We start from the raw sequence: 25,038 nt of genomic DNA on the forward strand, positions 1-25,038 counted from the left end.
ACTCCACTTCAAAGTCAAATAAAATATACAACATTAGCATGTTTTAAAAACACTCGCTGCGCACACAGAAAAAAAAAGCGTTTACAAAATAATATTAACTATCACTTTCTCGGAACTTTCAGATACACGGAAAGTACATTGAAATAAACACACTACTAAAAATGGACAAATAAACATCATTCACGTTAAAATACAAAGAACATTTTTAACATTCACAGCTCTACTTAAATCGAAAAACTAAACGGACAACCATACACGAACAAATTAAGCACGTAACCAAATGAAACAGATCAAACACAAATACCTATTCCTAACTAAAGTCGGGAAACTAAACACACAACCATGCACAAATTAAGCACGCAACCAACGAAAGAGTTCCAACACAAATACTTCTTCTCACTAATAGCATGTTTACAATAGTTAGGCGGTGCTGTATAGTTCTTCCCCCAAAAAAGGAGGAACTAACATGCATCTTAACCTATCAACACACAAGAAATTTAACAGACAAGTGAACAAACCAATACGAGCACAATAGGTGGAGTTTCACTAGATAAACTAATTACTGAATGTCTCGGAGAGACAGCTCATGCGCTGCCTAGGCTCGACCTAAAAAGGAGAAACAAAGTTAAATCCAAGAAGCTGTGGAATGTGACTCCAAACGTTACCTCTCAGCAACATGTTCTAGCTTGAAGATGTGCACAGTCTCTGTGTTACTGGATGAACAGAGGAACTGAGAGTCCATGCTGAAGACCAGCGAGCTGATGTTCACATACCTGAGCCATGGAAACAGAATCTTTGTTAGAAGTTATTAGAATGCTTCGGGGTTGTTGTAGTCTGTAAATACAGTTAAACAGTTGCACTGGAAGGGGGTGGACTAACCAGTAAGAAAATAAGTTGGTTACAGATTTTAAAGCCGAGGCCACTGAAAGGCTAAAGCGGGTGAATGGAAGTTTTTTTAAATCTGGAGAAGAGCTTTTTAAAGTCGTCTTAAAACCTAACTTTCTATGCTAGATCTATTTTAAAAATAGCGCTGTATGTAATTTTAAATGTACACATAAAGGTTGACAAAGCTGAAGAGCGCTGCAAAAAAATACGTTTGTAAACTTCACAAAACCTTGTCCACAACTGAAAACACAGAAAAGCCGTTTTGCTGTAAAACTTTGCCTGTAATATATTTTGGAAGGGAGAATTTGCCTACTAAAAGTGAGTCGTTTTCTTTTTAATTGGCATCCTACAAAACGTATTTTATGCAATATTTTTACCACAATCTTTTTTTTAAAACTGAGGACCTTATCGAAGGATGCAAAGTTTTGAAAATAAATAATGGGTGTGGCGGTATGTCTTTTCAATTTCACACAACTCCTAGTTACAACCTGGGAGCCTTCCCTACTGATGCTGTGATGCTCTCTATGTTTGGCCAGAAGAGTGTCCTAATTTGGGCCTGTAAGTGGGAAGCATTGACCTAGTTTGGCATGCAAAGGAACCTGTATACCAGTGGCATAACAGAACTTGAGGGGGGTCCCCCACACTTTGGACCCAATTCGGAGCTCTCAGGCCAGGGACATCCCATTGCCAGAGGGGGGCCCCCGGGGGGTTCGCCCCCCCCCCCCCAGCCTAGGAGCAGCAATCAACCCTGGCAGATTGCTGCTCGACCGCCCCTGGGGGGTGGTAGTAAACAGCACTGCTCCCGCTTTTGTTACAATGGGCCGATATTGCAGCCAGTGACAAAACCGCCTCCCATCCCTCTGGCCCACTGGGGAAATGCCCGGTGCCCGCTACCACCAGCTCGGCTCTGACCGCAGGGGCTGCAGGGTTTTTGTTATGGCCCTGTGGCTTACGTATCGTTTCTTGAAAGAATGCAGACTATCACTGTTGTTAGTTGGAGAGTGTTGAACGGAGAAACAGGTGCAGAGTACTTTTCCCAAAGGTATAGATTGTGACACTACATTTCGCACTTTCGCTCTGTTGTTAGCTGAGCATTTAATGTGTGGCATGACAGCTTATCACTTTTGGCACGTTAAGGTGTTCTGTATAATTCAACTTGAAATAGACAGTGCACATTTTCTTATATGGATAGTTTTTGTATCCTGTATTCAGCTGAACAACTAAACTTCAACAATTCACATACGTGTCAGAGAACTGCAATAAGTTGCACGGGGTTCGCAATGCTATTGGAATGAGGAAATTGTATTTTTACCTTCTTACATTTAACATACTGAGTGACTTATCTCCTCTACGCTACACAAATAATTATCACAATGCATTGTGGTATTGCACGACGACCAGTTGTTTATGGCTGGTCTTTAATCGTCGGGTTTCTTGTTAACCATAGGTCTGAAATACAGCCCACCTCTTCATTCCCCTCCGGAACTCGTACAACCTTTCCCCTTCCGGTGTGGAGAAGACACGGATGACTGTTCCCTGCAGAAAAGACAACACAAGCACATTGGCTAGGAAGAGAAAAGTCCCTTTTCACCTTCACACAAGAACCCATCCAATATTAACGTCAGCTTCCTATTAAAATAAATCAATATTTCTTTTTCTGTCATGATTCCATAGGCTTACAATCAGGAATTGTGGTCCAGTCGTAATGAGGGTCTAACAGTTGTAACCTACCTTAGGGTCCCAATAAAGCAGGAGTGTGTTGCCCAGCACACTGTACTTAATTTCGCTTCACTTACACCCCTACAATCACTTGTGAAAAATGGAACTGTGATGTGAATCAGAGGTAGAGTGACTGTGTTTTTGAGCGTGGAAAGGGAATTGAAGCAGTAATTGTATATTAGTTTCTTTGTGTGTGAAGCTACTGGGTGTTAGAAGAAAGTGTCTGATGTAGAGAACATGATTGGTCGATTTTCTGTTATGGTTCCAAGTTGTTATCTCATGTTATAATCAATGGCGGCTGCAGCAGCTTTGTGGGCGGTGTAGCTCTGCTGACACAGGAGCAGGGGAGGAGTGCTGGGCACTCTGGAAGTGCGCATGAGTATTTGGTCATTAGTCTTGGGCCGGCCAAACAGTCTTGCGCACTTTGCATGTTCTCCGCCCAGGCTGTATTACAGCCCATCTGAGCGCCGAACTACAGTGCTCAGACCAATCACAATGCTGCACTGCACAGGAGAGACGCGGCGAGGAGGTAAGTGAAATGTTCTTTGTTTTATACCCCGATCCGTGCCAGCTGCTACTAGTTATAATACACTTCTAATAAGCCTGTCTATGAGAATACTTTGGGTAATGTAGTATGGGTAGGTTTGGTATTTTGTAAAAGAATTTGACTTTGAAGACATGATCTTTTTTTTTAGGGTCATGAAGCATTATCATATATTGTAACAAGGTCCATACATGCCATTGGATGACAATTCTTCGGTTCTTGTATGTTTTGTGCTGTAGCCCCTACTGTATGTATGCATGCAATTAACATTTATATGGTGTAAACCTAGCCTCAAAGGCGTGGAGTGCTGTGCACGGTTAAAGGCAAGGTACAAACGATAAAGTACTGTCACATTTCCCCATCCCAACAGAGCTTCACTGGCTCTCCCTCAAACATGCATTGCCTTCAAGATCAGCTGTGTCATAGTCAAGAAAGTAGCCACCATCACACTACTACGCCTAGCCAAAAAAAAGCCATATCTCAGCAAGAAGCAGATTCAACTCATTGAAGTTACAATGTCAAGAAGCTGGCAACCAAAAGGCACAAAAACGAAACAGTATCTTCTTTAAACGTTAACAAATATATAACCATGACCCTCAGTTAAACAAGCTTCAGGTTGATACAATTTGCAGACCATGAAATAATTGATTCCTTGCTTTTTTAGAATAATATTTGCTTTTATTTAATAAGGATGTTTTTCTAACTTTGGTTGATACTGTACTCAGGTGTCCAAGCAACAAGTTTAAGAATTATGCTTGGCCAAGTTTCAGCTTTAACAGACTCTGAAGAAATCTTTGAGCATATAGTGATTTAGAGATGTCCTTTCATTAAAACTGGATGGGCCAGGGCTCCCCTGATGAGTAATAGCAGTTCTGACCTGACACTGATGTAGCTGGCTGAATCTTCACTCACCTTCTCAGAGGCGCTGGCTAATTTTGATCCCGTGGAGTTGAAAGCGATTGCAGCAAGTGGGCTATCGTGAGCAGGAATTGTGCACACTGTGTTCTGTTCAGAGGGAAATGAAAGTGATTGAATTAATGTCCTGCTCATGTGCTGCCTAGGCCACATTGACTGTACACACAAAGCGCCCACCCATCCTCTCCACTGCTACCAGACCCCAATAACACACTAATAATAGATTATTTCTAGAGCACTTGGTTACTCCATTCGGAGCGTCCCCACGCTAGGAATTCATTCTCTAGTGAGAAGCCTAAAGAAGCCCTAGATATGCTGTTCTGATAGCCCTAGATTTGACGGGAAAACCAGGTCTTAATTTTCTTCCGAAACACAGATTCGGAGAATTCCTGTCTCAGATTCAGCGGCAAGGTATTCCACTTTTTGGAAGCAAAAGAGCTAAAGGAACACCCTCCAATACATGCTCTTTTTATGATGGGACTCTTGGGGAGCGCAGCTTCTGCGGACCTAAGACTTCTGCTGGGCAGGTGAGGTTTCACCAGAGGTAATAGGTAGCGAAATCCTTTGCCATTCAGAATTTTATGACAGAAACACGTGGATTTAAAGGACACCCTCTTGCTTAGTGGGATCGATTATACCTTAGCAAGGGCTGGACCCATTCAGGAGCGCCTCCGGAGGTTCAGCAATAGACGTGCTGCTGCGCTTTGCAACCTCTAAAACCTTTTCAGCCTACCTTGTGTGACACCGAGATATAACACATTGCAATAGTCTAGCCTGGACACGACCAGTGACTGGACTACTGTTTTCTTGGCAGATTCAGGGAGCAAACCCATGATCTTAATAAATGTTTTGAGGATACCCAAACATTTCTCGGCAAGGCTGGCACTCTGGCTGTGAAATGAGAGTTTAACATCAAACCAAATGCCGAGGTTCTTCTCTTTTGGCTTAGGAACTGGTAAAGGACCAAGAACATCTGCCCACCAAGCAGTTGACCAGATAGATGGTTGTTTGCCTAGGAAGAGAACCTCAATTTTACAGGCATTCAGCTTGAGACAGCTATGGTCCATTCACTGCACTAGTTCAATCAAGCAGCATCTAAGCTGAGCCGCAGAGGCTCCCTCATCATGAGATAGCGTAATAATGAGCTGCGTGCCATCGGTGTGTGGCATAATGTTGAAGCCGTGACACTCGATGATGCAGAGCTCTGTGGCACCCCCTGCTTCAACATCAAGACCTCAAAAGAAAAAGGTTGTTGAATCACCTGAAAGGTGTGGTTCTGAAGGAAAGAGGCCGCCCTCCTCAGGGCCACGCCCCGACATCGCAAAGGCATTCTAACAGAAGGCCGTGGGATAACGTGACTAACGCTGCACTTAAGTCCAGCATTATCAGCACTGCAGTTTTGTCCACAACAACAATGAGTCTAAGAGACTCAGAGGCACACAGCAGTGCAGATTACGTACTTTATTGTGCACCGAACCCCAATTAGATGTCATGAAGAAGGTCCTTAGCCTCAATAATACTCGTAAGTTGTTTGTTTATATGTTTTTCTGCTATTTTGGCAAAAAATGGAAGCAAGGAGATGGGTCTGAAATTTTTCAGTTTAGCCAGATCCAAAGTTTTTTTTTTTTAAGGAGTGGCACAATAGTGGCATGTTTCACCTCGAGAGTATTTGGCCAAGCACAAGTGTGTTGTTCAGCAGGTCACATAGTCCAGCAAGAATCTCCACCATACCACGAGCCAAGATCATGAGCGGGGCAGGTTCAGCTGGTGACCCAGATTTCACCTTAAACAATGGCACGCAATTCTTCTAAGGATAGGGTGTTAAAGATGGAAAGCCTATCTCCCTATAGCCAGATGGTTTAAACCAAGTTTCAAGGCATGGAGTGAGCCTTGCTGCCTCTGGGAAAGATTCCTAGATTTTGGAAACTTTATCAAGAAGAATTGGGCAATCAAATTGCAGCTCTCCACAGATGGGGCAATCTGCATGGAGACACGTTGCAAAGAAGACAAGGATTTCACGATGAAGAAAAGCTCTTGTGAAGAATTGTGAGCTAGCTCAATCTTTTGAGAAAGGACTGGCTGCGCTTAATTCTAATCCGGTTATGATAGTCCTTCAGTGCCTTAACGTAGTTGGCTTTACTCATGGAACTGTAGTTTGTGCCTCAAAGATGCTCTAAGCACTACAAGTCTTATTTTGCAACAGTAGTTCCTCGTTAAACCACTCAGCCGAAGGTTTTGATCAAGTAACTAACCAATTTATTCTAGGCGCAATCTGGTCAAGCGCACCAGTTATCCAGTTCTTCAGTTGTGAATGTGTCATGTCAACACACTTACTCAGGACTGGACGATTAGCAGTCAGGGCTTCCATAAAGGCAGCAGGGGTAATCTCAGTCAATTTCCCGCGATGTACGATGCTTCCCTTCTTTCAGAATGGGTAAAGGGGTAGTCGAGGAGATCTGAAAGGGGATAATATAGTGGTAAGACCATACCACAGAGATGGAGGAATCCATCCAAACCTCTGATGAATTTGAAAAGATTGGATCTAACGTGGGGCCCAAAACTATGCGTAGGGGCACGTACCGGTTGAATAAGCAGTAGTGCTTCCAAATCCTCAATAAGAGTAGAAGCCAAACGACACGTTGCCTCTTCAAAATGAAGATTAAGATCACCACACGGTGAAACATCTTTTAATCTCTGGCACTGTTTTATTTTGTGCAACGTCCACTCCTCATCTTTTTCCATTCACAAGACCCTAACAATGAGCACTTAACGTATGGGATGTCACATCTGAAGCTCAGCACAAGTGTATTGTATCATGAGAGGGAGCAGAAGTCCCTCTTTTTCTTAGCATTTTAGGCTGTTCGTAGCAGCAGTGTAACCTTTTTTGTTTACCGAATTTTTCAAGATGTCACTTCCTTTTCATGTTTTTTCAAAATAAATATAAGCATTTTTTACACATCCCAATAATTACTTAGGGCAAGTCGACCTTTTTATGGGGATTTTACACAACTGAATCACTCTAGCAATTTGAGCTCTGTATTTTCTATCAGGCTAAGGTTTTTTAGCTCTGATTTACTTTTAATGCACCACAAAGAGCTTTCTTAAATTCCTTCAATTTTTTTTCTTGTTATAGAATAATATATTTGCTGTCTTTATACTTCAAAGCCCATCACTCACTTAACTGGGAATCAGAAACGAAACCACAATAAATACTCATGGAGGCATGGGCTATGCCCATTGTGAGTTAAAAGTGAGTGTTCCCCAGTGGTGATTTCTTAGGCACAGCTTTGACTAATATCTTAAAACTGAAATGGAATCCCTCAATCATGTGCCACAAAAGTCCATCCCGCACATAAGTTCGCTAAATATGGGGTATTTGTATTTCCCGAAAGTGGTTTCCCCCATTCTATGTCTCCTCGTGATCATCCCCAGCCCTGGAGGATCACAAAAGCACCAACTATGACCAACTCACCAAATTGTTGGCATCGTAGAGTGTGATCTCCCCCGTGGTCGAGCTGGCAGGGTAGGCCAAGTAGGAGTTGGAATGGTTAATGGACAGTGCACAGAGTCCTAGGATTCAACAGTAGATAGATGAGGGTAAACATTTAGAACAGGCAAAACAAAAAGCCTAACACAAACAAAAATTGGTAGAGAGGTTTGAACGATTTTGAGGATAACTCAGAATTAAGAGGGTGCACCTGCATCACCTTGCAAGCATCCAAAGGAAGCAGCAGCAGTGAGCCAACCGGTGGCAACTTTCTCCCCTTCGCCTAACTGACTACAGTTGGGTCTAGCCACCCTCTCCTCTTGCCCCTACAAAGGCTACAAAGCGAGTTCGCTTGTAGACCCCATGACACTTTACCAAGTATTTCATCCCCTCTGCTCTTCTTGGATTGGCATTACAGAATTCCAGGGTAGACAATATACTGAAACCAGCGGTTGCGGGTCAGTGGGGCACCAATTTCAGTCTGAACCAAGGTTTACCCACTGGGTATGAGTTCTTTAAGAGATTCCCAGGCTTGTGTACGTCAGCGGCAGAGGCCTCCTCACGTGAAATCTGCCCATTTGCAGTTTAGGCTATCCTGAGTTTCCTGTCTTTATTTTAGGAGAAGGAACACACTCCCCAAATATTCAACAGCAGGGTTGACATGGTATGAATTAGTGCTGCGCCATTAGGAGGGTACCTGTCAGAGAGGATGCACAAGGACATTAATCAGAGCCTTAAAGGAGACAGAGGAAAACACAGATTCGTCAATTTCAGGAATGCTTGCATTTGTGGAAAATGTTTATAATGTGTGACTTTATGCACTTGAACTGTGGATTTACACTAGTGGGTAATGACCGGTAATCCAGTTGGTGGAACCTGTCTATCTAAAAGTACATCATGTTTTATCCAAGAAATAGAAGTATTCTGTGTTGTATATAAATAATGGCATCTCTCTTATTGCTGATGTGTACTTGAGTGGGTTTAGAGTAACGCAATCTGCCTTGATCAAAACCTCACAGAGTAAGAGAGTCCAGGCTTAAAATGGTGTATATGTGACTTCTTGCATGCGGTCTAATAGTTTCACACATAAGGGTTGCCAAGCTAAAGATGGTCAAAGCTCATGAAAGACTGAGTGGCAGACACCTCGCAGGCGTCTGTCTAGAGGTACATATAAAGGGTACAGGGGTACACGCGCCAATATCGAGATCTGCTGAGCCACCGCAACCTCAAAAGACAATTTCACGTGTCATTCATGGGAGTTGAATCACAACAGTGTCCATGACAAGGACATTTATAACAATGCAACAGTTTGGCATCCAAAATGAGCTAGCCTGCAGGGTTTGGGTAGACATCAGTGATGAGTGGAGGGTCCCTCGTCTTGTTCATTGGATGGCACTCTTCATTGACAAGCAGTAGCCCTAGTATTCCAAATGAGAAGTGCCAAAATGAGATCTGGTGACTGTTTGCTCCTTTAAGTACTGATGCCAATTCATGGCTAAGCATTAAACTGATTTACAGAAATGAATGTCTGAATTATAGGTATCCAGGGTCACAGATTCATCACATTCACAATCTAGAGGGCACTCAAGATGTGGGTTATTGTTTAGGTTGCTGCACCAGTAAGTGTACAGCAAAAGCAGTAAACGAATGCTTTTCTTTTATGTACATGGACAGGAATAAATAGATATGTCAGGCTTTTCTAGTCGAAACCACTAACATTTCCTGCATACGTTGTTTTCCGGAAATGACCTAGTTTCCTGCATCCTGTTGAGCCTCCTTCTTTATGCCTACAAGTTGTGTGCTATTCATTTTATTTTATGTTGTGTACAAAGTAAGGTCACTATCCAGGGGATAATAAATCACTTTACAACGATTGTAGGTGGAGGGACCTACAATCAACAGGTGACATGAGTGTGTACAGAAACATTTTCATTGTTAAGTGGTGAACTTAAGTAAAAAAATTTGGTTCGTAAATACTCTACTAAGCAGATTTAGAAGAGTATGTGAAGAAGAAGAGAGATGGGCCAATGCAACCAACGATAATTGGTAGATGTGTAGAAAGAACAAGTTTATGAAACGAAAGAGGGGGGTCGTTAAATGGCAGCAATCGGAGTTATCAAGGTGACTAGACAGAGTAGAGGAGGGGGGAGTCTCAATGAGGTAGCAAAGATTCGAACATATATTCATTCTTTTTAAGGGAGGGATATTCAGATACCCTAACTGTCTCCAACAAGTGGACAACAGCAGGGAGTTATCCGTAGGTAATGAAGCATCATGAAGAATTAAACTGAATTCAGAAGATTTTTCAGGCAGGATTTGAAATGTGTGAAGCATGGGTCCTGGCCTGCTTACCTTGATAGGTATATTTTTTTAATGAATCTTGATAACGAACTGATAAATGCAGAGGTCTTGTCGTACCTACGAGTTTCCACATGAAGCTTGTTTTTGTTGTGAAGACATCTTTGTCTCCGGCAGATTCTAAATTTCTTTCAGTAGTGGGGTGCGTTAACCTTTGAGCTCTTAAAAGCGATACGTGCTGATCTCAGAGTGCAGCAGACTTTGAAAGAGAGCGGAGTTCGATTAGTGCAGGTGTAAATGTGCTTATATATATATCATTGTATATCACATTCTACCTCCTGCACTGAGGATCCATATGAACCTCAGTGCATGGGAGGCCAATATCAATACACCGTCCTTACAGAGGGTGAATTTCTTTATTAGTCTTCAAACGTGTTTGCTGATAGTGGACAACTGTTGCTATTGGATTTCTTGAATTGTATTTGTTGTGGTATAGATTGGACGCCAAGTGATTTGGCATTTTGAATCGCTTGTCAGGAGAGGTCAGCGTCTTGTGATTTTGCCCATTACTGCTTACGGGACGGGGCTTTCGCAACTCTATTAGATCAAGATTGAGCTTTAACTGACAAGTGGTAATCTGGCTTTGCTTTTTAGACTTTTAGACACACAATCTTTGATGTGATTTATTGTGCTGTAGGAAACTTTGTAGGTAGGAAAACAGTCTCCAGCCTGAAGAGTTGAGCATAAAATGTCAGAATGATGAGCAGTTAACAATGAAGATATCTTCATGGTGTAAGAAACCAGCTTGATCTCACAAGCTGGGAACACAATTCTACTTCAGTGAAACCTTTAATCCTATTGAACTTATTTTAATAATTACAAAAACACATAAGTCCTTCTCCTCGAAAATGATGCACCCCTTCATTTTCAACAACTCGATTAAACACATGTCCAATTCCATAAAATATACTTAGAAAAGTCTTGCTGTGCCTATCTTGCAGGAACCCCAGCCTAGAATTAAAACAATCCAACAAACCAATTCAGTACAGCTCGCCACAGATTTACACCCACCGGTTGGGTTTCGAGGTGTCTCAAGCAGCGTTTTAAGGAGTTTCATGTCCTTGATGTTATGGACGTAGACGGATTCCTCCAGGCACACGATCAGCCTCTAACAGTAAAACCAAGGAGAGAAAAGGAACAATATGCTATTAAAACTTGTCAATACTCTTAAAATATACAAAATAAAGATACATATATCTGATTTGCGGTGGATCACTGGCGTCCATGATGACAAAGCTAAAGAAATACAACAAATGATCATACACCTACCCTCTCAGAATGCCCCAACCCCACTCATGCTTTCTAAGAATGCCCATCAAGGGACAAGCACTTTAGCTGCTTTCTGGTCAGGCAACAAGCAGTGTGACTGTAGGCTGTATAATGTGCAAAAGTAAGCATAATTGCTTGAGTTGTTCTTTTATGATTCTACTTAGTGCCATTAGTGCCCTACTTAATATTTCTATATTAGTAATTGAGAAAGCATGCACTTTGCCTGGAGGATGAACACCTGTTACAAGTTTATTAAACAGAGGTTTGATTTAACTTCAAGTTAATACAGAGTGATACAGATGTGTGACTTTAGGTCCCACCGACTACCCATCCTGAGTAAAATAAAGCATCAAGGTATTGTCTTCTGCCAGTTTCTACCCATTTCACCCGCTTCCAGAAACCTTATTCCAAGCACAATACTCCCATACGACCTGGAGTATTAGTAGGCCAACCCCACAGTTGCTTAGCATTTTAAACCGCCCTGAAATAAAATGGGCTCGTCATGTTCATTTGGAAGGCCCACCACAGAGACTTCAGATGTGCAGCACCCTTGTGTTGATGGAATTGGTTGTTGCTTTCTATTGCGTTAGTATTGCCCTCAAACTCCGCCTTGCAACATTAAACACAAGTTAATATCTGTTGACTGCTTTAGAATGTTAGCATTGGGTGGAGCAATCAGATGACGGGTGGAAGATAAATCAAGCAAGAAGGAGGAGAAAAACATGGGAAGTCTGTTGAAACATTTTCGGGAAGGTGTTATCGGAGTGGCAACTTAGGCCACATGGCAAATTACAAAGAATGTACCGAATTGAAATCTATATGCAGGAACTGTGGCAGGAAAGATATTTTTTCTAAATGTTATAAGTCCTCACACAGTATGAAGAATGTTAGGGAAGTAGACTGTGATGACGAGGAGGTTATAGGGATGAGGTAGATGAGATTGTGGTCCTGTAAACTAAAGGAGGCAATCCTGAAGGACAGTTAGAAACTGTGTTGGTTAATGGAGAGCCAGTCAAAAATGTATTTGACTCTGGAGCAAAAATTACTCCAATATCAAAAGTATTTTATGAACATAAGTTGAAAGACAAAGTGAAGTTATCAAAACCAGAAACTAAACCCAGAGGGTATGGGGGTGCACCTATCAAATTGTTAGGCAATATTTGTGGAACAATTGAATTCAAGGATTATATTGTACCAGGAAAGGTTTATGTGTCTGTTAAGGAGGACTCACTTTTAGGTGGGTTTCATCAACGTGATCATGTATATCTTGACCCCAATGAAAATCCTACTGTCACCCAAGGGATATGCCAGTGATTAGAAGCATCTCCGATGGCTGTGATGAGTTACTGAAGGCATTTCCTGAAGTTTTTAAATAAAGAGTTGAGGTATTTAAAAAACTATGTGCATTTGATCAAGCTCAAATATATGGCGAAACCAAAGATTGCTGAAGTTAGGAATGTACCCTTGTCTGACAAAGAAAGTATGAAAACAGAACTGTGCAAACTGATGGACAGTGGAATCACACAAGAGGATGAAGCGTCTGAATGGGTTGCGCCTGTGGTGATGGCTTGCAAGGCCATTGGGGAGGCTAGACTATGGATGGACTTAAGAGAGCTGAATAAGTCGGTGTTGGTGTACCATTACTCTCTACCAAAGATCAACAAAATAGTAAGTTCTCTTAATGGGACCAGGCATTTTTCACTCAGGATTTAAGCTCTGCTTACCACCAGATACAACTGTACCCACTTCACAAGAGCTGACTGACTTTGTCACACCATTTGGCATATATAAATTCTTGAGGATGCCATTTGGGTTGATATCCGTGGCTTCTGTATTTCAGAGGGCTATGGAAAGGGTGTGAAAAGGAATTGAAGGAGTGAGAGTGTATCAAGATGATGTGCTGGTGGTTGGTGCCAACTTGGAGGAGCATAACAGGAGATTGCAAAATGTATTGGCGAGATTGCAGAAAAGTGGTCTCACACTCAAACAAAAGAAATGCAAATTTAAATACAGTATTTGGGGCATTTAATAACAGGTACAGGGATTCAGCCCAAGATAAGTCTAGTAGGGGTGATCAAAAACTTACCATCACCTGGGTGTAAGGAGGAATCAGTAACGTTTTTCGGAATGACTGATTGTATAAAAAGTTTGTTCCCAATTTTGCAGAAAGTACATGAGGTCATTATTGAAAAAAGGCAAGGAATTTGTATGATGTAAGGGATGCCAAAAGGAATTTGAGGATGTAAAGGCAAGTTTGGGGGTTGCTGTAGATCTTGGAACCTTTGATACAAACGATGGGACAATAGTAATGACTGATGCCAGCTCTAAAAAACTTGGAGCTGTCCTTATGCAAAAATCAGATGGGAAGTTAAGAACCATTTTATTTGTTTCATGTGGGCTGAGGGGAGCTGAAGCCAATTAGTCTGTTATAGAAAAGGAGGTTCTTGGTGTTTTCTTGGCGATAAGAAAATTAAGGAAGTTTCAGTGGGGGGCGCAAGTTCAAGGTCATGACAGCAGATCACATGCCTCTTAAGGAGGTATTTTCAAAGAAAGGTATAGACCAAATTTCAAGTCCCACTCGCAAATGGGTGGCTGCACTTCAAGAGTTTGACTTCATTGTAACTATATACCAGGGGCTGATAACCTGCAAGCAGATTGTGTCTCGTAGATGTGTTTGGTGCAAGAAGGAGACAAAGAGGTGGTAGATGAATGTTTTGGAGGTGAAGAATTTGAGAAAGAGGTGAATGTTTTTATGATTATAGAAGGTGCTGTACAAGAAGATGAGAGGAAAAAAGAACTCCAAGGAGATGAGTGTATGCAGAAGGTGATAAAGTTGGTGACTGGTGGGTGTGTAGCTAGGACAAATGTAATTAGGACTTTTCTGGATTCAGGCAAGTAAGGAATGAATTAGCCATAGTAGACGGATTGTTTTTGAGGCGGAAGTAAATTGGTCCTACCACAACAGTTAAGGAAGAAGCTGGTTATTAGTGTCCATGCAAGCCATATGGGAATTTCCAAAACTAATGAAAGGCTAAGGGAAGTGTACTGGTGGGCTGCAATGGATTGGATGGTTGAAAGAGATGAGGGAGTGTCTTGAGTGTGTGAAAAGTGGCAAGGCTTGCAAGTGTAGGATGCAGCATATGGTGATAAGAGGGCAAACTTCAGGCCCATGGGAGGGCATTGCGTTGGACATACTAGGACCAGTAAAAGTGAAAACGTGTGATAAATATGTTCTGGTATGCATTGATAGGTACTCGCGATGACCCGAGATAAAGGTGCTGAGTTCAATAGAATCCAAATATATCATTTGCTTTTTGGAGGAATTATTTGAGAGGGAAAGCTTTCCCTCCTCCATTCTTACTGACGGCGAGGTACAACTTACTTCTTTGGTGGTTGAAGAGTATTTGAAAGTAAGAGGAATCAAGCACAAGAAAGCAGCACTTTATCACCCAGAAACTAATGGAGTTGTTGAATGCTTCATCAAGGCGTTACAGGAGAATTTGCAACAATGTTTGGTGTGTGGAGTCAGTTGGGAGGATAGTATGAGAAGAAAAGTTACGGAATATCACCGGACATCACATTCCACTCCAGGTGTGTCACCATTTCAGTTGTGTTGGAGAAGAATTGCTGGTAGTGAAGTTGTACCGAGTTGGGTAAACAGTAAGCGTAAGGAAGTGGATGATCAGGTGGGAGATGTGGAAGGATGGGGAAAAAGAGAAAAAAAAGGTTTGGGGAAAAGAACTGTATGATATATGAAAAGCAGTTAAGGAAACTGTGCTGTTTATTGGTGACTGGGTAAAAATTAAATCTCCAAAGAAGGATTGGCATAAGGTCTGCAAGTTTAATTAACCTTTAAGAGTGATTAAGCTTTTTAGAAAAGCTGTTAAAACTAGTGATCAAAAGATCTGGAATCTCAACAGAGTAGCTAAATGTGCGCTAAGTGGGGAAGAAAGGTGAATTCTCACAGGATAAGGTGGGTTGGCAGATCAGAGTGTTAAACCACAATGGGTGAAGAGGAGACCAGAACGTTTTCATGATTATCTATAATGTTTGTGGTACTAATGTTTAACAAGACAATGTATTTTTTTCTGTGGTTTTGATATCTGACACACTTGTATGATCATCAAGAATGCTGTGTGGTGTTTATGTTATACTTGTATATATGATCTGTTCTGGTACTTTAATTCCTTTGGTAATAAGGGAGGTGATGTGTTATTTTGTATCTGGTTCATGGTAGCTTAGTGCTACTTGGAGGTTCTGTATCTAAGAGATGATGGACAGGTCTGTAGCATGTGCATCATCTCTAGAATGTTAGGATTAGAATGGTTTGGCGACAGAAGTCCTAGCTAGATCGTGGCTGAAGCTGTGGATGGGGTCTCTGGATTTGTTGTATCTAAATAAAGAAGATATATCCCAGACAAAACTGACCCTGTCTTCCTTCAACGTAACACTGTCCTATTGTTGACACCCGAAAATACATCACACAAGTTACTTGATGTGTTTTTGGACCATTGCTTTTGGTAGGGTCTAACCAATCTACACTATAAAAACCAAGGTAATGCTGATCACGCCAACCGTCTGTCGTAGAAGTAAACTCAAGGTCGATGTTTTAAAGTGGGTTACCAAGTATGACTACTTGGGGTTCCGCTTTGAGAAGAAATTGAGTTAGAGAGCATGGATAGACAGGGCTAACACCAGTTTATTACAAAACTCACAGGAATTCCTTGCCGTGAAACAAAGCGGGTGGTCAATCCCGGAGTATCATTCTGCAGATCTACCAGCAGAAAGCTGTGACTGCGGTTTTAAATGAGGCTGAATTGTGGGGAAGTGGTAGCTTAAAAAAGCTTCAAGTTGAAGTTAATAACTTCTTCAGGTCCCAATTGGTCCAAGTCCCAGAACTCCATTGGTCCCTTTATAACTCGAAATGGCCATTTCCACAATACCAGCTGGGGCTGGATAGAAACCTGTATTAATTGGGTGAGTGTGCATAGAAGCCCTTTCAGGTCAATGTACAAAAAGCAATCCAAGAAATGGCACCCACTCCGGCATGAATGGTAATAACTGGCAAGATTATGTTCAAAACCTTCTCACAACTAGAACATTTTTGGAAGGATTCAACTTATATCGGTCCAGTCTCATTTGAACTCGCCAAGAGGCGGTATTGGTTACACATAGAAGGGGAACTAGTTAAAAACCACGAGATGGTGATCTGGCAGCAAAATGCCTCACTCACAAGTCAACTCCTGGGTTTGAGAAGTATTTTTGATGGGTTACATCTGGAGTAGAAAATGTTCCTATATATAAGGCCCAGACTGGGGATTTTCCCTGCCAAGTCTATTTGGCCAAATATAGAGGGAACCAAAAGACGAGTATTTATTATGATTGCTTCCTTGGGCGCAAAGACATTGTGATTCACTTTATTTTATTTTGCATTAAATATAAACAGGCACAAAGACTTTGGTTTCTCCCATTATTTAGTTTAAGGGTACTCGAACAGCAGAGGATGCAATAACACTTTGTTTAAGGACTGATGAGCCACCAATCGTTACATTATTGTCTGCCTATCTATGGTCAGAGTGGCTAATAATTAGATGTAGCATGACCCTCTGTTCAAGTTCCAAAGGGCATTTAGGCATGCAGTCTAACTGTCTTATTTGTCTAGAATACCCCTATGCTGCTAGCCCTTAGTACTTTGGTCCCAATACAAGCAACAATATGTTGTTGTTTTTTCTATTATTGGATTTACCTTTTATCTTTGCAGAAGCCTTTCTCCTCCTTGGCCCCTTAGTTTATTGACAAATTATGCGGAAAATTACTATAGGATGTGTTAACTCATTTACCGTATTATCTGCCGTGTGCATGTTGTCCATGCCAATGCTTTTTTAAGCTGTGCTGCACAGCAGTCATTCTTCTGTACAACATGGCTAAACATTGACAAAGCCAATACCTCTCATATCGTAGGCCAGAGCTATGCGCTTTTCCAATGCTTGTTTCTTTCTACCAAGGATGATGCCTCCTAAGGCTCACAGGTCTACAAATTTGTGACTTCTAGCACATAGGGAACTTTTCTTTTTAGTCTGTATAAGAATGCCCGCTCTCATGCCTGAAAAGAATTATGTTCCTATACCTTTTAAACACAACTACACACTTACACCTAAATATGTTAAGTAACCAAGTAGACTTACAAGCACCTTTAATTACTAAGGCGATAGTTTCAACTTTGGCAACAGTTTGACAATTTCTTGTTGAATGCTTTAGCTCCTGCGCATGCTCCTCTTGCTACACTAGATGAATAGGCCTACCGGAATGATTTGAAAATACACTAGTTTTTAAAAAATGCACAAGAGAGGCGCTATTTCATCTTTGTTTGAAGAAGTGTTCCTGCGGTTTGTTTCAACAAGCAATGTTGATTATGGTAGTTAAAACTGCTCTCCCCCACCCTCCCGCCACGTAGGAACACAGACGTGACTTACTTCAGGGAGCGAGGTAACAAGCCCAGTTGGTTAAAGACGAAGAAAAATACACATCATCACTGATTCACCCACTCACAAAGTGACCCCCTTCCCAGCAGTGCCTGTGTATGAGGACGATTTAGAGGGCGAATAAGGCACAAAGGGAGTTGGAGATCTGAGATTAAATGCCCAAAGCTAAAGTGGTCAGTTCTCAAATCCTACAATTCATCTTAACGAATCATAAACAGGGCCTCAGGAATTATGCAATTGTGCGGCCGCTGCAATTTTCCCATAGTCGCATTTGTCGCATAATCCTTTATGTACTGCATAACCTGCAGATTTTAACAAAAAAATATTTTGTTTGTAGCTCAAACGGTTCAAAAGTTACAAAACACACAGCAACAAGTGTAGCCGCGCAGTGAGAGGCCCTTTGCAAAGGTTGACTGGTCACCTTTCTGTAGTTTATTGCTATATTTGGGCGTTCAACTGGTACTAAAGAGGTGCAACTAATGCCAGACAGTGTTAGCAAGTTTAAGATTGACAAAACAATGAATTTAATACCGTCACAAAATGTGCTGCACAATGCCGCATTATTTGCCTTTTCTTACTGCATAATTTACTCAACCCTGAGCATAATTCACCCCCCCCCCCCTGTTGTATACTTACATGGCCCGAATTATTCATAAATGAACCCACATTACGAGTGGCCCTTTAAATTTCGATCCCTGTCCAAACCTCCGTTTGCGCATGGTTTGGAGTTATTCGCAATGCAGATTTGTCACCATGTCCGTCAATTACTTGGAGTGATAAAGTCTGACCCTGAGAGTTACATTTCGTCAGGTCAAACTTGTGGAATTTATCCCTGGTAAGGGACTAATAATTACTGTAAAATTGTGCTTTTAGTGTGGCGAGAACAAAATCCTACATTTTATTCCTCAAAATCTTGTATTAGGTGATAAATAATGCACCCTATAAATTTCAACCCTCACGGAGTTGCATTTGAACGGTGCGGTAATGATCTCCTCCAGTACTGGGCCACTTGCAATCAAGAGGTTTCCATTTAGAACCAAGAACTAGTGGTTGTACAGGCTTATAAGGAGCAATAGCTCAGTCATTTAAAGGTGGCATCAAGACCATGTCATGTGACAGTGTGGGGTGGTCCTTCCAACAGAGCCACCATTCCCGAGGTAACATAAGAACTGAACAAACCACGCTTCTTGGGAATACTACAAAATTACCACCAGTTCTGAAGACTTCCAGCACCAAGATTTGCAGTTCATGCCAAAGATTTTAGGTCATCACTCCTAAGTGATATACTTTTGGGTAGATTGTTCAGCATTTTAAGCTTCTATTTAAAATGTGTAATATTCTGCAACAGAAGTGTGATAACTGGATTTTCTATTTTGCTTAAATGACAGTGCAGATCAACCACATAGAAGATTTAAACAAGCATTGGCATAGCCAATAGGTCTCGCCTTTGGGACCTTATAAGTGTTTAGCCATGCAACAGCTGCATAACTAAATACTTATAAGGTCCCAAAAGCGAGACCTATTGGTTATGCCAAGCTGCCCTGCGGCCGCGAAAGTGAAAGTGATCGCGATCACACAACAAAGCGGCCGTGCGGCCGGGAAAGTGAAAGTAATCGCGGTAAATCGCGGTAAAGTGCGGCGTGCGCGCCCGCGTACATGCACTGTAGCTCTAGGCTGGCCTGGTAGCACTTTTTGGAGCCCTCTCAATAAGTCTCGCCAGACCAGCGCATGCACTGGGTCAGGCGAGACCTAAAAATGACCTCCGCCAGCTGTTCTATTTCATATGTGTGATAAATGCAGACAGAGTTATGGATTCTTGTAATAAACCAGAGCAGTGCAACAAATACGCCTACTGCAATACATGCCTCCTTGTCCATTGATGGCTGAAGTATCAGGGGAAAATAGTTCAGGCAATAAAGAGCTGAAGAAGAGGTAGTATTTAAATGTCTAAAACAATTGTAGTTCTGTTCAGAACCTTTTACACGGCCCTGAGGTACAGGCCATAGTTATTGTGACGTTTCCCCCCAGCTGTAATGACTTAAAACTTAAAAGTAGAGATGTTTTCTGATTGCGTGTAGTGATGTGGCAACTACACTGTGAGGACGATGAAGGATACCGGCCTTTACAGAGATCTATAGTTATAACTGATTTGTAGTGTCTGTTTACTTTACTCAGTGCACAGCTGCCAACCCAAAAACCCCTCCCTTGGCTTCAAAAAGGCAGATAATCAGTCAACCTTCAATCACGGGCTGAAGTACCTTCAGTGAGGAGTCACACGTTTTCACGAGCGGAATTATAAATAACTGGTCACCCTCCACTTTTTTTTTTAAAGCACACACTTCTGCTTTTCAGTCCAGGGTGAAAACAAATGATGCTCATTTATTCTAATCGGCACCTGCGCGTGGATGTCAGACACATTTCCTTTCTTCCATAAGGGATGGTTGAGGGTACCCTGTTTTTGACATTAGGGTAACTGCTCAGCAGCAAATAGGGAACTTTGACTCTCTGCAGTCCAGATTTGTCTCTCTAAGGGGATTTCATCCAATGATGTATAATTTTCCCAGGATGAGACAACTTCATCTGGCAAGCATGTTTTGTGAAGACCATGGCAATGGGTTGATTTTGGCAACAAATTCCGAAGCAAACCTTAGCAGTCACCGGCTTCCACGCAGCAGTAAACACAGGCATGACAACTCAACCAAGCAGATGTCTCCAGAGAAAGTACACTACTCGCCAAGATTGCAATTCTGACTGTGCATGAATGCTCAGCACACATATGTGCACTGCCAACGGAGTGGTGGAAGATCACCAGCACCAGACCCGTAACAATAGTTTGATCTGTACCGACACATCTGTCCCACAAATGTAGACGTTCCTGAACTTCTGCCGAGTACATTCAGAGTCGTTGAGTATTTTACTCGTGTCAAAATGTGGGTGAAGGTTTGTAATTGAGTAGTCATTATTTGTAGGGAGAAGGTATAGTTATACAAAGTCAGGTTGTATCTCCAACCTGCCCATGCAGTAAGTAGACCATCTTAATATATGATCAGTCACCAAGCTGCATAAAAGAATGACTGAAAGCCTATAGAGTAGCACGCAGAGGCGAAGCAAGGATCAATGAGCCCTAATGCAAGCAAGGAAAATGGATCTGCCTGCCCCCCAGGTTGGTATTATAGGGCAGTCATAAGGTGTGCACCGCGTACCCCCGGGCACCAATGCCTTTCTATATAGTAAAATAATGATAGCTATGATGTTAATTATGGGTCCACCTTCTACCCTAATTTCTGCTCTTTGCTATCTTCAAGCCTGTCCTCCCTCGTCTCACTTTTTCTCGTCTCTATCTACTTTCACTCTCTCACTCATTTGTATTTCTTTCACCCGTTTCTTGGGTTTTATCTTTTTCCTTTGCGACTCTTTAACCTACCCATGTTTTTCTCCCTTTTCTTTCTCCCCAGCCTCCCTTCTCTCCCTGTCCTCTCTTTTACCTTCCACCAATTCTCTTTCAAATCTATAACTTGATTTTGCTTCTCTCCCAGCTGTATCCTCCCCTTCTATCTGACTTCCTTGTTTCTGGAACTTCGATATCTCCTATCTATCCCACTTTGTCAATTATTATCATCCTTATCTCTTTGTCTACATTTTCATCTCCTTGCTACATACTACACTCTCTCTTTTACTTTCATCCTCTTGCTTCCTCTCTCTCACTTCCATAGCTTGTCCTCTTTGCTTGTTCTCTCTTTATCCTATTTCTACCCCTCTACACTCAATTATCCACCTCATTCACTCTCTCCCCCTCGTCTCTTTCTTCCCCCGCCATCTTTCTATTATTTCTGTCTGTCCAATACATTTTCTTTCTTTCACTTCTGTTCTTCTCATCTGCGGTCTCATTTTCTCTCCTCTCCGATCTTTCTTTCAGTTCTCACTCATTATATCTCAATCAACTGTTTCCTCACCCTCGCTACCCTTTTCATTTCTTCCTTTATATTTTACTCCCATAGCTGGCTTACTCCTTTCTCACCTACAGACATCTTTCTTGTCACCTTTATCGCGGTATTCCCTTCCACTTCGTTTTGTCTCCTCTACTGCATTCCTTGTGGTGGTCTCCGGTTTTTATCCTTTCTTTCAGGAGGAAATTTCTTGCCCAATGCCACTGAACGCATCGTTAGAAGTCCCTTAGTTTGCCAGTGCCAGCCTCGTGCCTTGCTTGCTCTCTGTGTCAGTGACTCTGCCCCAACCCCTCCCCGAGGAAAATGCTACACAGAGACCGGTCCCAAGGAGAAGAGCGAGACAATCTAAGCAGATAGCCTGTAAAAAATACTGGAGTCAGTTCAGAGCCGACTGGAGCCCCTCAGACGTCTGGGTTCCGGTGCCCCTGCACCAGCTGCACCACTGATAGCTCCGTAACTGGAAGCAGCCTCATTCCCCTCAGATCTACTAATAGTGTCTGCGTCACTTTATCTTCGCGGCAGCAGATGTGTGGAGTGACCATCCCATAATGATATTCTACAGACATCCCGAGGTGCCCTCTCTCTTTTGCTCCCATGCACGACTTGCCAACAGCAAATGGAAATAAGGAGCTACGTCCGGCGCCATGACTGGTCGACGAGCAGATGTTTTCCCCCTCACTTGGCTACCAGTTTGTTGCAGTGTTGGCATGGAAATAAAAGAGAGAGAACTTTATTAAGTGAATATTACAGAGTGGACGTGTTTGCCACTTAGCAGTGAACTTCGCTGCAGACTTTTACTGAAAACAGAGCGAACTAATAAGTAAGGCACTTTCAATGATGTGCTCTTTTACATTGTTTTGATGTCTGCACAAACAATAAGCACTGGCAAATCCAATAGGTTTTGCATTGGGAATTACTGGCTTTGGCAATGGTTTTGGCCCTGCTGTACAACATACAAGAAGCTAAACTCCATGTCTAAAGGAAATAAACTAAAAGAAAGTCACTATGATGCAGCAAAGCAAGTGGGGAAAAGCACATATGAAAGCAACAGGGGGTGTTGTAGGAGTGAGGAGGAGAAGCAATGGCGAAAGAAGGATTGTATAGGTGAAGGAAAGCAACAAGGAAGGCAGTGATGGGGAGAAGCAACAGGTGAGAGAGCACAAGGGCAAGAGAGAGCAACACGGAGAGCAGAGGGGGGAAGAGAAGCACACTAGGTAGACAGATGGAAAACATATGTAGAGTGCTTAAGACAAAAGAAAAAACGATGTCCCTAAAACGGAGCAGTGGAAGGACACAAGTAAATTGACAATGCTCTAGGGGTGGGAGAGACACAAGGTGAACAAAGCAAGCAAATAACAGTGATTGGAAAGCCAACCAGTGAAAACAATGTCTAGGCTCCAAACCCCTGCATGTTCTTGGTAAGCACAAAATATGTCTCTCAAAAGAGAATATGCACAGTCTAGTAGGCTCAACCTAAACATATGTTCTAGTCTTTGAGTTACAGGCACTAACTTTTACTGGCAACTCAAACTGTAGCCAATTGTACATCCCTAAAATTTAATCAGGGGGCACCTGAGTGCTGGGTCTCAAGATGGCCGCCCGAGGGTGAGGCTCTACAAGCCAGAGGCCAAGCTCCAGCATCATCCATGGAAGTACACAGCCGAGGGGTCGTGAGACACTGGAAGCAAACAAGTACATGTCCCAAAGTACACGTGAACAATTATTACTGCCCCAAGATCAGCTTTATATGGAAATAAATTGTTTCCCTGTGAACGCTGTGGTGAATTCAAGATGATGACCGTCACTGCATCAAGCTGCCCCGGAACTGTGATCATGGAAGCACTGGAACCCGCTGAGATGCCCTGCTGAAAGGGAAAGGAAGATCTGGGTGAGTAGAGCTTGGCCCGCAATCATCACTGACTCTTGAGTGGGGAAGCAAGCTCAGCCCCAGCTGCCACCTCAGCAACGCAACAGGTTCTGATTAAAGGCAGAGGCAACAAACCACCTATGTGGGGAGAAAGAGGACACGAAGGCTCAGAAATGTCTACATAACATAACTGCCCTGGAAGCTCAGGAGGCATACGGAGGCCCCGAGGAGGAGGCCTGCATATGTGGGTGGTGATCAAATTGAAGTACTAAAGCCTGATATAGCCAAGGCCTCCTCTCACCATAGCAAAGAACCTGGCACACGGCGGTGGGATTGGGGAGGGTTTGCTCATGACTCCACAGAGCTGCGAGTTGGTGGAGCCCCTATTGAGAGCCACACAAGAAGTGCATCCCAGACACATTCCTGAATCACAGCATATGCTTTTGGTGTGCACATATAAACAATCACAGCACTTACATTGCATTTGTGAATACTGTACACGGGTCAATGGTGACTGCAGCATGTCCCATGCGGGCTAAGCCCCGGGTACTGAGAAGACCGTGATGTGGGCTCAGGACGCCCACTGCCGTAAATACACTAGAAGAATAACCATCAGTAACTTCCTCTCCCCTTCAATTCAAAGTTTCTCCCGTGGTCACAATGGATAAATTGGATGCTTAACAGGCCAAGCTACAATTTGAAAATAAACGAGCAGCTCATCCAGACAATACTCCGGGCGAAACAGAGACAATGAGCCAGCAGGTCCATGATGTCGAAGTAGAAATGAAATCACTCTTAAGAAGCAAGCAACAAACCTTAAGACACTCTTAACCACAAAATAGACATCGTGGCACAGATGATTGATAAACACAAAGGGGGTGTCACAGAAGCTGAACAAAAGATTTAAAACCTGGAAGACTATCTGAAGACCTAGCTGCTCAATATGGATATGTTCTTTTCTCGGCTGCAGCGGTGGGGCAGACCCAGTTGTTAGTAGTGTTATGGTACACACCGGGGCCCCAGCAGACTAGCCACCCTTCACGGATGCATAAAAAAACTAAGGATACTTTCCTGGAATGTTGTTGGTCTGGGCGCCAATCTGGACGACCCCTACTGGACTAACTATATTTACACCTTTGACATTTGTCTTTTCCAAGAAACTTGACTAACACGTGAAATTAGCTGTTCGAACTTCGCTATATTCTATGCTAATGCCAGGTTGTTTGGTAAGGGAAGACCTTCTGGGGGACTCTCGACCTGGATTGGGGTACATGCGAGATGTAAAGTGCTGGGTTCAGAAATAGTTGCAGAGGACATTCTTTGTCTATCTATCAAATGACCTAATGGATGTTCAGTTAACATCAACAACTCTTATTTAATACCTTCTGCCAAGTGTCAGGAATCCCCCACCATAGAAGTGTTAATCTCAGACATAACTGGCCTTCACCCCGATGTGCAAAAAATAGGGATAGTGATTTTAATAGTCAGTTTGGACCCCTGAATTTGGTGAATTTTTACTCAATGCTGGAAGAGGACAGAACTTGGTCAATTCCTGCACTCATCAT

The 25,038-nt window shown here is 42.5% G+C and overlaps 1 protein-coding gene across 1 annotated transcript in view; it reads right to left on the reverse strand.

Annotated features, from left to right (window-relative positions):
• Positions 1-25,038, reverse strand: part of WIPI1 (WD repeat domain, phosphoinositide interacting 1) — a 219,374-nt gene that overhangs the window by 94,306 nt on the left and 100,030 nt on the right. Inside the window, exons 4-8 of the mRNA XM_085617301.1 lie at positions 10,920-11,016; positions 7,536-7,633; positions 4,061-4,153; positions 2,351-2,421; positions 666-773 (exon numbers count right to left, since the gene is read on the reverse strand). Coding sequence (XP_085473427.1) covers positions 666-773; positions 2,351-2,421; positions 4,061-4,153; positions 7,536-7,633; positions 10,920-11,016 — 467 coding nt within the window. The remainder of the gene's footprint in view (positions 1-665; positions 774-2,350; positions 2,422-4,060; positions 4,154-7,535; positions 7,634-10,919; positions 11,017-25,038) is intronic.

The sequence above is a fragment of the Triturus cristatus genome, chromosome 7, assembly GCF_964204655.1.
Source record: "Triturus cristatus chromosome 7, aTriCri1.1, whole genome shotgun sequence".
Lineage (NCBI taxonomy): Eukaryota > Metazoa > Chordata > Amphibia > Caudata > Salamandridae > Triturus > Triturus cristatus.